Source organism: Strongylocentrotus purpuratus, unplaced genomic scaffold (assembly GCF_000002235.5).
Source record: "Strongylocentrotus purpuratus isolate Spur 01 unplaced genomic scaffold, Spur_5.0 spur5_scaffold_18, whole genome shotgun sequence".
In the NCBI taxonomy this organism is placed as follows: Eukaryota; Metazoa; Echinodermata; class Echinoidea; order Camarodonta; family Strongylocentrotidae; genus Strongylocentrotus; species Strongylocentrotus purpuratus.
In genome coordinates this window covers 18,152,042-18,168,699 of record NW_022145603.1, presented here as the reverse complement: position 1 = coordinate 18,168,699, position 16,658 = coordinate 18,152,042, and the positions used below count along the sequence as shown (strand labels likewise).

General features: G+C 36.4%; 1 protein-coding gene across 1 annotated transcript; it reads left to right on the top strand.

Moving 5' to 3' along the window:
- Positions 1–10,061: 10,061 nt before the first annotated feature.
- On the top strand, positions 10,062–11,726 carry LOC105442234 (alpha-N-acetylgalactosamine-specific lectin-like). The gene is made up of 2 exons (XM_030988805.1): positions 10,062–10,259; positions 11,478–11,726. The coding sequence occupies exons 1-2, from the start codon at positions 10,062–10,064 to the stop codon at positions 11,724–11,726; spliced, it is 447 nt and encodes a 148-aa protein (XP_030844665.1).
- Positions 11,727–16,658: the final 4,932 nt, after the last annotated feature.

The following is a 16,658-nucleotide window of genomic DNA, read 5'->3' as shown; positions in this document are numbered from 1 at the left end:
GACGTCAGCAGATTTTTGGAAAATTGATTGTATCTCTGCAAATGTTGATCAATTTTCTTTCAAATTTTGATATGTTCTACCTTAGAATATTCTCTACAAATGCATTCTACACGAGATTTCATTTTGACAAAGGCATCATGGCGTATTTTTGCGATTAAAGGAGGCATGTCAATTTTTCACATTTTGCGTGTATTCTCTATGGGACATGACTTTTTCTCAAAACTGGATTCTACATTTTCGTCTTTCGCGAGCAATATCTCCGTCGTTTTATCTTTGTTTACGCTGAGCTTTGAGTATGTTGTAGCTGAGAGAATAAGCTATCACAAGTGTGCCCTTTATTTTTCGATCAGATGCCGAGATCATGCTCATATTTCACTTGCAACGTGGGATTTGAGAATTCCATTTCTCGTTTACGTTTAATCGCTATGGGAAATGTTTTGGTATATCGGTAACGCACTTTACTTCGAACCTCGAGATCCCTGGTTCGAGTCCGGGCGTCTCCAACAATTTGTTTTCTTCACTTTTTTTTCTTTTTGACCTTTCACTGTACCATCTCCTTTGAATATTAAAACACGTACAATCGCAAATAATGTAATAAACAACCATATTTACTTTATTATTACCCTATTATCACTTGATCCATTACTTTTTGCGTGCAATCCTTTTTTGGAGATGACTTTGTCTCAAATCTGGATTCTACATTCTTGTCTTTTGCGAGCAATATCGCCGTTATTTTGGCTTGATTTTTGTTGATTTTTGAGTATGTTGTAGCTGTGACTATATACTATCTAAATGTTCTCTCATTTTTGTCAGTCTGATGTCATCATGGTCTGTTGATGATAATCATCATCATCATCATGATCATGATCATCATCATCGTCATCAACATTAATATCAGGATCATCATCATCATGATCATCATGATGATCATCATTGTTTACATGTCTATATAACTTCTCCCTTTCTCAATATAGTAAGTATTATAATCTATCATAAGACTTGAAGACAGACCACCTTAATCGTCCTCGTGACGATTTAAATTCTAGTTTATTTTTATTTCTTCCGTACACTTTTTTTGTGTATACGTTTACTCGAAATCGACTTGGTCAATTTCCTTCAAATTTCTGATAGTCATTAGGCCCTATAATATCAAGTTCCCGAAACCTTTTTCAAGTTCATGGGGTCATCGTGACGTCATCCAGGCGCCATTTTGTAAAAATCAAGTCATTATCATATCTCGATAACGAGTCTTCAAAAATAAACCATATTTGGTATACATCAACTTCAGGTCAAAGTTCAACTAAAAATGTCAACAAAATTTGCGCGCGCACCTCGACGCGCACGTACGCGCGCATTAAAATTTTAAAATGCTCAAATTCGTTCCAAATTTTTTTTGCACACGTTTCAGGCCATTGTAAGCATTTTCAAGATTTTGCGCGAGAGCACTTTTTTGCGCGCGTTTCCGCGCGTAAGTGCGCGTACTGACATTTTACAACATGGAAACGCCAAATTTTCTCTATCATATCAACCACATTTTTCCAAGCATTTTGATACCTTGTTCACCTTTTTCTGACCAGTGATAACGCAATGAGCGTCCGTCAAAGTTTACAGCACACGCGGATCTGCATTATCCCTATCCACATTACATGTGCAAAAACAAGCCTATACAAAATTCATTTTAACTCTTCAGAATGGATAGATACCCCCAATTTTTTTCATATTTAGATAGATCATGAGTCGGAGATATGATTTCATGTCTCATTTGACCCTCAATTAACTCATGACGTCATCATAATGGCCTCCGAACTTAAAATTTCAATTTGCATATTATGACGTTAGCAGATTTTTGGAAAATTGATTGTATCTCTGTAAATATTGATCAATTTTCTTTCAAATTTTGATATGTTTTAGCTGAGAATATTCTCTACGAATGTATTCCCCACGATATTTCATTTGAACAATGGCATCATGGCGTATTTTTGCGATTAAAGGAGGCATGTCAATTTTTCACATTTTGCGTGTATTCTCTATGGGACATGACTTTTTCTCAAAACTGGTTTCTACATTCTTGTCTTTCGCGAGCAATATCTCCGTCGTTTTATCTTCGTTTACGCTGAGCTTTGAGTATGTTGTAGCTGAGTCAATATGCTATCGTAAGTGTGCCCTTTAATTTTCGATCAGATGCCGGGATCATGCTCATATTTCACTTACAAAGTGGGATTTGATAATTTCATTTTCCGTTTACGTGTAATCTCTATGGGAAATATTTTGGTACATCGGTATAACGCACTTGACTTCCGACCTCGAGGTCCCTGGTTCGAGTCCGGGCGTCTCCAACAATTTTTTTCTTCACTTTTTTTTTCTTTTTGACCTTTCACTGTACCTTTTCCTTTGCTTATTAAAACACGTAGAATCACAAATAATGTTATAAACAACCATGTTTACTTTATTATTCCCCTATTATCACTTGATCCATTACTTTTTGAGTGTAGTCCCTATGGGAGATGACTTTTTCTCAAATCTGGATTCTACATTCCTGTCTTTTGCGAGCAATATCGCCGTTATTTCCGTTTGGTTTTTGTTGATTTTGGAGTATGTTGTAGCTGAGACTATATGCTATCTAAATGTTCCCTCATTTTTTTCAATCAGATGTCATCATGGTCTGTTGATGATCATCATCAACATCATCATGATCATCATCATCATCATCAACATCGTCATCACCATTACTATCAAGATCATCATCATCATGATCATCATGATGATCATCATTGTTTACATGTCTATATAACTTCTCCCTTTCTCAATATAGTAAGTATTATAATCTATCATAAGACTTGAAGACAGACCACCTTAATCGTCCTCGTGACGATTTAAATTCTAGTTTATTTTTATTTCTTCCGTACACTTTTTTGTGTATACGTTTACTCGAAATCGACTTGGTCAAATTCCTTCAAATTTCTGATAGTCATTAGGCCCTATAATATCAAGTTCCCGAAACCTTTTTCAAGTTCATGGGGTCATCGTGACGTCATCCAGGCGCCATTTTGTAAAAATCAAGTCATTATCATATCTCGATAACGAGTCTTCAAAAATAAACCATATTTGGTATACATCAACTTCAGGTCAAAGTTCAACTAAAAATGTCAACAAAATTTGCGCGCGCACCTCGACGCGCACGTACGCGCGCATTAAAATTTTAAAATGCTCAAATTCGTTCCAAATTTTTTTTGCACACGTTTCAGGCAATTGTAAGCATTTTCAAGATTTTGCGCGAGAGCACTTTTTTGCGCGCGTTTCCGCGCGTAAGTGCGCGTACTGACATTTTACAACATGGAAACGCCAAATTTTCTCTATCATATCAACCACATTTTTCCAAGCATTTTGATACCTTGTTCACCTTTTTCTGACCAGTGATAACGCAATGAGCGTCCGTCAAAGTTTACAGCACACGCGGATCTGCATTATCCCTATCCACATTACATGTGCAAAAACAAGCCTATACAAAATTCATTTTAACTCTTCAGAATGGATAGATACCCCCAATTTTTTTCATATTTAGATAGATCATGAGTCGGAGATATGATTTCATGTCTCATTTGACCCTCAATTAACTCATGACGTCATCATAATGGCCTCCGAACTTAAAATTTCAATTTGCATATTATGACGTTAGCAGATTTTTGGAAAATTGATTGTATCTCTGTAAATGTTGATCAATTTTCTTTCAAATTTTGATATGTTTTAGCTGAGAATATTTTCTACGAATGTATTTCACACGATATTTCATTTGAACAATGGCATCATGGCGTATTTTTGCGATTAAAGGAGGCATGTCAATTTTTCACATTTTGCGTGTATTCTCTATGGGACATGACTTTTTCTCAAAACTGGTTTCTACATTCTTGTCTTTCGCGAGCAATATCTCCGTCGTTTTATCTTCGTTTACGCTGAGCTTTGAGTATGTTGTAGCTGAGTCAATATGCTATCGTAAGTGTGCCCTTTAATTTTCGATCAGATGCCGGGATCATGCTCATATTTCACTTACAAAGTGGGATTTGATAATTCCATTTTCCGTTTACGTGTAATCTCTATGGGAAATATTTTGGTACATCGGTAACGCACTTGACTTCCGACCTCGAAGTCCCTGGTTCGAGTCCGGGCGTCTCCAACAATTTTTTTCTTCACTTTTTTTTTCTTTTTGACCTTTCACTGTACCTTTTCCTTTGCTTATTAAAACACGTAGAATCACAAATAATGTTATAAACAACCATGTTTACTTTATTATTCCCCTATTATCACTTGATCCATTACTTTTTGAGTGTAGTCCCTATGGGAGATGACTTTTTCTCAAATCTGGATTCTACATTCCTGTCTTTTGCGAGCAATATCGCCGTTATTTCCGTTTGGTTTTTGTTGATTTTGGAGTATGTTGTAGCTGAGACTATATGCTATCTAAATGTTCCCTCATTTTTTTCAATCAGATGTCATCATGGTCTGTTGATGATCATCATCAACATCATCATGATGATCATCATCATCATCAACATCGTCATCACCATTACTATCAGGATCATCATCATCATGATCATCATGATGATCATCATTGTTTACATGTCTATATAACTTCTCCCTTTCTCAATATAGTAAGTATTATAATCTATCATAAGACTTGAAGACAGACCACCTTAATCGTCCTCGTGACGATTTAAATTCTAGTTATTATTATTATTATTTATTTTTATTATTCTTCCTCGAATTTGTTCGCAGGATATCTCAAGACTGAATAAAGCCATTATCATGAAACTTTCAATGATGATAGATCTTAGTCTAACTTAGAACTGTGTGACTTTTCAGACAGTCAAGGTCATCGTGACGTCATCCAGGCGCCATTTTGTGAAAATCAACTTATGATCATATCTTCATAAAGGAAAGCCATTTTTCATTCATATTTATCATGATTAAACTCAATATCCGTCCGGTCAATTTCAAGTCAATAAATGCGCGCAAAAATGCGCGTACGCTTATGTCCGCGCGTTTACGCGCGCGAAAAAAATTAAAATGCTCCAAATCATCCCAATTTTTTTTTACATCCGTTTCAGGCCATATGGAGCATTTGATAAAAAAATTACGCACACGCGCATGCGCGCGCATTTTCGCGCGTACTGGCATTTTGCAATATAGAATCGCCGAATTTTTTCTGTCATTATATTTGATACATTTTTCCAAGCATTTTGATAACTTGTTCACCTTTTAATAACGCAATGAGCGTCCGTCAAAGTTGACAGCACGCGCAGATCTGCGTTATCTTTATCCACCATACATTGGCAAAAACATGCCTATACAAAATTCATTGTAACTGTTCAGAATGGATGGGAACTCCCAATATGTTTTCATATTTAGATAGATTATGAGTTGGAGATATGATTTCATGTCTCATTTGACCCTCAATTAACTCATGATGTCATCATAATGGCCTCCAAACTCAAAATTTCAATTTGCATATTATGACGTCAGCATATTTTTGGAAAATTAATTGTATCTCTGTAAATATTGATCAATTTTCTTTTAAATTTTCATATGTTCTAGCTGAGACAATTTGCTACAAGTATAGTTGCCACAATTTTTCATTTTGACTAAGGCATCAAGGCGTACTTTTGCGATTAAAGGAGGCATGTCAATTTTTCACATTTTGCGTGTATTCTCTATGGGACATGACTTTTTCTCAAAACTGGATTCTACACTCCTGTCTTTTGCGAGCGAAATCTCCCATATTTTAGCTTTGTTTTCGCTGAGCTTCGAATATGTTGTAGCTGAGACAATAAGCTATCACACGTGTGCCTTTTATATTTCGATCAGATGCCGGGATTATGCTCATATTTCACTTGCAAAGTAGGATTTCTGAATTCCATTTCCCGTTTACGTGTAATTAATCGCTATGGGAGATGTTTTGGTATATCGGTAACGCACTTGACTTCCAACCTCGAGATCCCTGGTTCGATTCCGGGTGTCTCCAACACTTTTTTTTTCACTTTTTTTTTCCTTTTGACCTTCACTGTACCATCTCCTTTGATTATTTAAACATGTAGATTCGCAAATAATGTCATAAATAACCCCTTTTACTTTATTATTACCCTATTTTCACTTAATCCATTACTTTTTGCGTGTAATCCCTTTGGGAGATGACTTTTTTTTCAAATCTGGATTCTACATTCCTGTCTTTTGCGAACAATATCGCCGTTATTTCGGCTTGGATTTTGTTGATTTTTGAGTATGTTGTAGCTGAGACTATATGCTATCTAAATCAACCCTCTTTTTTTTCAATAAGATGTCATGATCGCGCTTATGATCATGATCATGATCATCATGATCATCATTATCATAATGATGATAATCATTTATCAATTACATTTTCATTTCTTTGAATAAGATAAAAATCGTCAAAAGGTGTTCTTCATGATGTAAATTAGAGTCAAATGTGTAACTGGTTACTGCACAGGGTCAAAGGTCATATATTGTTTCAATCTATCTTCCCTAGATCCATGATGATCAAGGAGACACAATTTAATCTTGACATATGAATAGATCATAATGGGAGAAGCATATAAATGGGAAAAGCATTTTACAAAATAATATATCGTGTAATGCATTATTCGCTATGTAAACCACTATCATACGTATCACCTAATTCGTCTAAGTGACGAATTAAAGTCTAGTTATTATTATTATTATTATTAGTATAATAAAAACAAATTTATAAAAATTATAAATATTATTATATCTATCATTACTATTATTACTATAAAATTGTCTTCACAATCCTCGTCGGTATTTTGTATCAAAGACATTTTTGTTCGCTTGTTTTTCGAACTACTTAAATTAATTCTGGATAAGCAATTTAGATTTGTGGGGGAAAATAAAAAAAGGGCATCTTATACCACTGAAGAGGTTCATCTGATTGATAATATAACGTTGAAAATAATCGTCGTACTGCTATCCACTACCTGCGATTAAGTTCAGACGAACTTCCTTGACAGTGACTGAAAGCTTAACAACACAGGTAATATTTTACGGACTGCGAATAAAACATTCTTATTATAAAATCCTCACTACCATCATGACCATGAACAGCTTAAATACCATCATGATAATGATCATTTTTATTAATCAATATCATTACCACCATCATCATCATCATCATCACCATCATCATCATCATTACCATCATCATCATCATCCGATCATCATTACCATCATGATCATGATCATCTGTATTATCATCATCATCATCATCGTATCATCAGCCACATCAACATCATCATTAACCTCATGATCACAATCATTTGTATCATCATCATCATTATCGTCATCCTCAACATCATCATTATCATCATCAAAATCATCAGTATCATCATCATCAAAATCATCAACATCATCATAATTACCATTATCGTCTCGCCTTTGTCATCATTGTCTTTTCTTAATTTACTTAGTTGCTCGAGTGGTAGCGGGTAACCTGCGTTCTGAACAATGTCAAATCAAGTGTGGCTCGATAGCATTGGACAATGGTGACATCATTGCCTTGGAACCAAGAGCCGTAGCTACTGCGCATATTCCGTGGTTGCAAGGTATTCTTGGATTGGACAAAGTATCGACGATTTTTGTCTGTTTTATTCCTGGTACGTAGTATATATTCAGTTTTGTTGTATATAAATATATGTCCTGTGAATACAACATGCAGGGTTATATATATGTATATACTATGTGGGTGTGATAAAGAAGAGAAGATTCATGTTATCCAACAGCTTTTATTAGTTAACTAATTTTACGTCGATAATCTACGTCGATAATTTATGACCGAATAAAGACCGTTGGATTTAAAGCATGAGTCTTCTCTTTTTTATCATTTATTGCGTCGTAATATACTGACAAATGGATTTATGATTGTAGATACATGTATTTATATATATTTATAAACGTATAAACATTACAAAAATGCAGTGGCTTGATGGTGACTTGACAGCATCACCACTGAGTACAAGTGTGAAATTAGGAAGAGCACTATTTTGGAATCTCTCTGTTCTGCATCCTTGATATTTTTGACATTTCGTAAATGTAATTTCTTTTCTTGGAGGTAACCACGATTGACACAACATAATTTGTATAATGAAACAGCAATATCTTTATATGAACTGTATGTTTATCCACAAATAATTCTACATGCTCTTATTATGTATACTTTTTATATCATTAACCTGTCTGATAGATAACCTTGCAGCAAAAGGACGTACCGTGGCACAGTACTCCAAAAGTAGTCTTAAATATCCAATCTATTCGGTTAACAGTTCACAAACAGGTAGGTTGTACGTTTTTATTCTACACAGCATGAAGAACTTTCTATTAATCTTCTTCATAATTTCAGTTACATGAATGAGTATTCCACTTCAAGGGATAGACCAGTTTTGGAAACGACCCTCTCTCAAAAAATAAAATGGAAGCTCGAATTACCAATCATGTGAAAGAAAATGTTTTGACTAATTCGTGATGATGCAGATTTTGCCTCGAAATCGCCTACTAATTGATATATTTGGTAAATTATTATATCTATCCGGAATGGTTAGATATCGCGTAGTCCCATATACATCTTCCTGCGTACAGGTGCTTGTAACTTTACCAAGACTAGGCCAAATTACTTATCATTTTGATGATTCCAGAACCTTGGAGTACACCCCAATACTTATATGCTAGATGATCAACCATTTCTGATCGATTCCACAAAGTTTCTTTCATAATGCAATCCCATCACCAGAACTGGTCTATACCTTTAAGGTCACTTTAAATTGTGACACCAGGAATCTTAACCATATTTACCAAGAGTAAAGGTGTATTATCAATATATAACATAGTTGGTTGTATAGATTGGTTTATGAAAATGCATGACGGAACATTTAAATACATTTAATTTCATATTATTTGATGAAGTCCATGATTCGAGCCGTTCAAGTTTGCCTTGTAATAGCGATGTTCGTGTATTTGTTATACATTTTATTATAGTGTTAAATCATCTGCGTATTTAAAATATGATACAGAAAAATCTTTACAAGCATATGTGACATATTAAAGCGTACATCTGAAAGTATTCAACACAGGCCCTTATTCAACCAGTCCACTTTTCATTGTTGAGTTACGAAAGACACACACATTTACAAGCAGTATTAGTACTAGGAATTCATTATTGTTTATAGTATCCATATAAATATTGATATTATTCATGTTATTATTATTATTTAGTCATTGAGTTTGAGTTTATTGGTTTCACATTTCATATGCAGATACAATACAGATAACAAAATATACATAACAGACATATTGTTTCATAATTTAATTGTTGTTATCATAGTAGTGGCAAAATTAATCAGACTATGAAGTTACATATCATCTAATTTGTTAGACAACTATTAACGTTTAAAGGAAACCCAAACAAGAAAAATACAAACTGTGAAATGTGCAGGAACCCATAAAAAAGCAGGGCTTGTAAAAAAAATAGGAAGACAGGGACAGTAAAATATGGGGAAAAAGAACAAAAAGAAAAAGAAATACACTAAAACGAAGAAGAGTAACGAGTCAATGAATAGCAGAGTATGCACCTATTTCCACCACATTTTGTACCAGATGTTATGCTACTGTCATAACTATTTATATTGTCATCAACATGTGGATTATTGACATTATCATTTGCACTATTATTATTTATATTATCACCATTATCATCATCATCAATATTATCATAAAAAACAATAATTTTAACATGTTCCTGGCTGTAAGATTGAGGCATTAGCATATTTATTGTAAATTTAAGGTATCAATTATAACATTTGTAAAAAACAACATTATTTTCAACTCATGTTTACCAAAACAAAATTAAAAGCAAAAACAAACGTAGGAAACACTGTTTAAATACAGCCGAAAACACAATCCCCCTAGTATAAGCCGATGTTAGATGTTTTAATTCAATACATTAACTTATTCTTTTGTCATTAGTAAAAGATGATGATACTGCGATGACAACACCGAGCGCGGGCTCTTGCGCTCAATCCTGGTTCTATTTTGAAGGCAGTTGCTACGGCTATTTTCGGAACCCAGTCAACTTTAAAAGCGCCTTAAAAGTCTGCCGAACGGTCAAGAATGGAACAGCGGACTTGGTTTCAATACACAGTGAGGCTGAGAATGCATTCGTCTACAACCTGTGGTTGGCCGAGGTTGGTGCAGATCAACGAAATAATGATAAAATCTATTTTATTCATCCGCATAAACTTTTCATATATATACCAATATTTAAGCATAGTAATACATTTGGCGATACACAGGCGATTTGATCAAGGGATTGTTTTTCGTCTATGCCTAGGTCACATTTTCTCTACGGACAGGATACGGCGGCCGTACGCCCCCGAAATCGAGATATACTTGCGGCGGCCGCAGAGAACCTGCGGTGGCCTCAGGGTCACCCTAAGGCGTCTCCCTATTTTGACAGGCCGTGCGGGTCGCCGTGGGATTATAACGAGGAGTTATAACTGTGTTCATTTCTTGGTTCACTATAGCAATTAGACATGCCGTAAACCATGCCGTAGATCGGTTCCAGAGCGACCGTACATCGGGCTTACGGTAGCCTTGCGTTTTATATTGCAGGGGTGAAGCGGTAGCATTAGTCTGGCCGCACGGTCGCCGTATGGTCCTCCTCCGTCCGCCTTGCGGGTACCTTGCGGCTACCTTGCGCCTGCCTTAGTATTTATCAAAAAACTACGGGCGCCGCCGGGACGCCCTAAGGCGACCGTGCGTCATCACCTCAAAGGCCGTACGGCAGTCGCAGATTTTCTGTCTCCACAAATTCAAAATACGCCGTGCGGCTACCCTAACAAATGTGAGCGCTATCGTATGTGACCGTGAGAATTCTGCGGTGGTCCTATAATTGGTCGTGGATATTTTAGACCGCACGGCTGCCGCGGCAAATGCGACCTAGGCACTAGGACGCGTTAAGATACGACGCGGCAATACCGCGGGAATTTTCTTTGACGACATTATAAGTCACAATTCCGTATGCTATAACAAAGAGCTAAGTGAATATGCGTAGGACCTTTGCTGCACGTAGATGCCATTCATTTTTACACGCGGTTTACCACGTCATATGAGCCTCAATGGTTTTTACCTGTGGTTTTCCCTCACAATTCGATATTATTTTAACAGGGTAGCCCCATCAGTTCTTTGTAACGTACTGTTATTCTGAAAGGAACCAAACACTTATTATGTTCGGGAGTGTGGATATAGTATGATGATTTTTTTTTTAAAATATTTGTTTTTCTTCTAAATATTTTTAATCGAGGATGATCAAAATAAAAAAACATCTGTTGGATATTTGAGATAACTGATAGACAAAATGGATCAGGAACTTCAATTTTAGACACCTGCTGTTAAATTTACAGGAACTATATCTGGGTCAGTTACTGTGGATCGGATACTACCAACATGCAGATTCGGATCCGTTCACCTGGATTGACGGGACACCGGACAACTACACTTCCTGGGAGCCCACTCAGCCAGACAACAATGGAGGAAACGAGGACTGTGTCGCCTTCTGGCGCCAGAGTGCCGCTGATGACGTAGACAAACACTGGAACGATGTTTTCTGTGGTTCAGTTACGGCCCCATTCGTATGTAAGAAAGCTCCATAAAGGCTTGTACATTATATTACGCGGTAAACAAGCGTTAAAAAAGAGCTAAACTAAGGTCTTTTGTAAATGCACTGTTAATAAGATATATTAATACTATTTAATATTTAGCTTCTATTTAGCGCTTAAAACAATGTCTCTAAGCGCTTGATAAATATACTATTACCCCTGTCATTGGATTCAGTGCTTGCCCGCACACACTGTGTGCACATTCTCCACTCCTTGGGAAGCATTCCAGCCAGGCGTTACTTGACGCTCAAAAACTGTTTGTCCAACGACGATACAAAGATGAGAAACAATTTCCAAAGAAAGTATGATAAGGGTATCTTTCTCTTTTCTATTCTCTTCCTTTTCATTTTCTATTACAGCACTAGTTAGTTCGTATGACACATTATCATTATTATTATTATTATTATTATTGTCATCATTATTATCATTATTATTATTATTATTATTGTCATCATTATTATCATTATTATTATTATTATTAACGAATAGATGGCTAATGTATCTTTGTAATCCCTCCTTGCCAAACTTGTGCAGATAGGCTTAAACGTATCTGTGAATTCCTATCTGAACCATTACCCTACGCTACCATTTGTCAATAAAGCCAGTTCCATGTAGTTTTCACGATGTCCAGATTTCATTTTGAAAGTTTGTTTGTTTTGTTTTTATAACCATAACAATTACAATTTTTGTTACAGCCAGTTCCATGTAGTTTTCACTATGTCCAGATTACATTCTGAAAGTTTGTTTATTTGTTTCATAACCATAACAATTAACATTTTTAAAAAGGTGAAATATACATGGTAAATCATAACTATGTGTAAATATGTTGGATACAGCCCATTTCTGGGATAATTCCTAGGGATTATATTACGAGAACCAAAGTAAATTATACCTATAGGACGCCCGAAGGCTAGATGGTGAGCGTTCATTGATAACTCCATCTTCGGTAGCGTAAATCAATTGCCGGGAATATAATATAAAGAACCGGCTAGATTCTGGATTGGGTCAGGTGGTCAGGTTGTAACATATACATGTACTAGGTATTATTATTTTTAAATAAAAGTTTCACAATGAGAATTGTGATGTTGCATTTTCCGAGGCAATCGAATGGAATTCATACAAGAAAGTTAACACGGAACAAGGGCAGGTTTCTACAGTGATGTCCTTTAGGTGCGGCTTACCTCACCATTTGAAATCGGGTTGTTATCCCATCCAGAAAATCTGTTCACGACTGAACGTAGCATGCGCCAGGTGCATTCCCTAAATACGCGGTCAACCCGGCAGTGAATCAACGGGTTAACCGCAGAACTGATTAGATAAAGAACAAACGAGATTTCGTTCAAAGCGCTGTTCAGGACGACGCTATCAGAAACGGCAAGACACAGGTGCATGACGCCGATGGGGGGTGGCAGATGATGAAAGCGGTCACGACGCAAATGATGACTTTACACGCTTTCATCTTTATAGCTGCTTCTTCGCGGCTTTCTGACATGCCGTTTGTGTTGTGTAAAGCGTGTTCAACGCTGGCGATCTGTTAAAGTTGCCTAATAGCGGTGCGCAGGATGATTGCGTTTAAGATGACCATGGTGATACTGGATGTTGTAGTAGTGATGAATATGAAGATATCAAACAGAACCGTGTAAAGATCCGGACGGTATCGAATCCCTAGACAGTTAACCGACGGAACCGTTTCTTTGTTATGGTAGATTACGACCTGAACGATAACCGATGCGATAGATATTATCCATCCTACCAGCACTGCGATTGCTATGCGTTTCTGCGTAACCAATGCGTTGTATCGGAGCGATTTTACTACGGCGATGTATCGATCAAACGTAACCATTACAATGTGTAGCATCGAGTCAAATCCACAAATATATGTCATCCCCAATAAATAGACTTCCCATCTCGCCGAGCAGGTGATATCGTTCACATTCGTCCGACGATAAATCTCCAATGGTATCGCGATAATGCTAGTTAGAAGATCAGTAACAGCCAGGCTTGTAAGAATGAAATATGTCGGCTTCTTCAAACTGTTGTAGGTAAAGACTGTTGCTATGACAATTGAGTTACCAATCCAAATGATAATTATCATGGAGAGGCAGAAGCTGAAGTAGAAAACATTTTTTCCAGGATAATTGTATAGTAGAAATTTTGTCTGATTGAGAAGGGTAAAATATTCCATCTTGACCTGCAGTTAATCGTTCGAGAAGTTCCGGAATTATGACTTAGAAGATCGCCTTTTTGTAATCACGAAACTTCAGTAAATTAACCAACACACTATATTGTAGGGTACACCGACTGGCAGTGTTTTCTCTGTGCATCCGAAACTCGTACAGGCTTTGATTTCTTAAATTTCAAATGAATTCATACCGAATTCAAAATTATATGTCTTCTGCAGAAATAACACGAATTCGCTCCCTGTCACGAAGCCTTTATATACTAGTGATGGCTTTTGATTTGTCTTCAACGAAGAAAATCACCCTATTTCTGCAATATTCGATGCTGATTTTGCCCTACCTGAACGTCACGTAGAACAAATTACGTCTCGCTATTCAGACACAAATTACGTTAGGGGTCTGTTAATGGCTAAGTTGTATGGTTGCGTGTTCAATGGGCCACAAAAGAAAGACCTTGGCGTTGAAAAGTAAAGGAAATATATGCATCCCTCTTTTCTAGGATGCTTTCCCCTTTGTTACCTCTTTTTCATTCCTGTTTTCGAGGGTTCATGGAGCATGAGTTTAGCTAGTTTCAAAATCATGAGTTTAGCTAGTTTCAGAATCATCATAATGTCTTTTTGACATGTGAGGATATTCGTAGACATGTTTTCTTTTGGGGGTGATGTACGTTAGGTGTGAGAGTAAAAATATATATGCACCCCTCTTTTCTAGGAGGCTTTCTCGTTGTTTTCGAGGGTAAATAAAGCACTAGTCTTGTTTTTTTAGAGCAGCATCAAAATCCTCATACTGTATTCTGTTAAATGTGGGGATGTTCGTAGACTTGTTTTTTTTTATTTTGGAATAAGTTACACTAGCTCGTCAATGAAATTGATAGACACTCGACTTTAAACGATTTTAATTAATGATTAATGTCTGTTATGATACATTGGTGTAATTCTTTCATTTCAGTTTAACATATTGCAATAAAATATAAACTATTTGCAAAGCTAAAGTGAATAATTATATGGATAGAGTATACATGTTCATTTTTTATTTAAATTGTAAGGATTCTTTATTAAACATATTCAAAAAGTCTCCTCAAAGATAAGGTTGTAAAAACCAGTTATCTTAACATCACATGTCATTGTTAGATATTCGCCTGATTAACTTGCGACAATCCAAGAAAATAGTCCCATGATAATGATTAAATGATCGCTTATTGGACAGTAGGAAATGGTGAATTTTAATTATTTAAGTATTCGTTTAAAAATCATTAAACGTTGATTCAGAGTATCGCAGACTCAAACGCATTATGAGAATTTCTCTTTTACGAAAGGTGTTAACAGAAAGAAGTTATTTTTTCCCTACATTTGGACTAAAGTGTTCAATACATGTAGCGACGCTTCATGGTTTCATGTGATTGAAGAAAACAAATACAGGCCATTAAATAAAAATTAGAACTTCGAAATAAGTAGCACGATTCTAAATATTTTTGCCATTAACATTTCTTGCTCAGAGAGAGAGAGAGAGAAAGAGAAGAGAAAGAGGGACGATGACACAACCTGGCCGAAACACGTCAGAGACACTCCTCCGTGATACTGAGAGTTGTTATGGGGAGAGAAAAAACATGAAGGCTGGGGAGAGAATGATGAGCAGGAGGAGAAGCTTAGAGAGAAAGAGAGAGAATCGTCCATACAAAAGTGAAAAGCAGACATGACGTAGTCAGGAATCTGGACGATTTGATTGTTGAACAATCTCCACGAACGTAACGCGATCTTCCTCTACTTTCTGCAAGCCGAAGATTTTGCGTGATATCCTCAAAATTTTACGCCAAGCGAAACTGGGCCCATACCGTTGATGTCAACGGATTCGTGGATCACGCCATCTTCGGCTGACACCATGTAGGGGATTGGATCGAGAGATCACAAAATAAACCAACACTGTCCAGATTCTGAACTAATTACATTGACTTGGCAGAGACATAGATTAGAGAGTGACAGAGAACTGTAATAAAATGGATGGGCGTGGTTTGTAGTGTAATAAAAGTAGCGAAAGGAGTTTGTTAAAAAAGCGTGTGTGTAAGATGTACGTGTGTAGATGTGTAGTGTACGTGGGGGAACCCGGGGCAAAGTGGACCGAAAAAATTAGAACAACCAGAACAGGATTACAAAGTTAAGTAAAGCAAAGCATTTGGTTTATACTTTTACCTTAGGACTACCACTAACAATTGACACTAACATGTTTCTCAAATAATCAGTTTTATGAAATAATATGAACTTGAAAAAAATATATTAACAATCCACTTTGCCCTGGACAAGCGAAATTTTTCAGACATTATTTCACGTGCCTGGGCCAATGATTACTAGCGATGCTACGATGTATAAAGTTAAGCTTAAGCCCATCCATCATTGAAATGGCTTTCGTGATAATTCGACATGAAAACAGTATTTTAGCAGATAATATACTTATATTAATTATCGGTTTTTATGTATGAAAAACCGACATTTTCCGTAAAAAGTACACATATATGACGTATTCACCTAACACCGGTAACAAACGATGCATCCCCGTTGCAGTGTTATTGGCACATGAACTTAGATAGATGGCAGCATAAACAAAAATTTACCGGGCGTGTTTCACTTTGCCCCTCATTCCACTCTACCCCGGGTTCCCCAACGTGAACGGAGTTTCATAAAACTTGTTATCAATAACAACTGCCACAGATCTATGACAAACCTACTCCTAGCCAATCACAGCTAAGGATTTC

Excerpts from the sequence above, each read along its gene's own strand:
- LOC105442234 (XM_030988805.1), top strand. The coding sequence starts at position 10,062 with ATGACAACACCGAGCGCGGGCTCTTGCGCTCAATCCTGGTTCTATTTT. Across the intron at positions 10,260-11,477 it reads ACAACCTGTGGTTGGCCGAG|GAACTATATCTGGGTCAGTT; the intron begins GTTGGTGCAGAT and ends TTAAATTTACAG.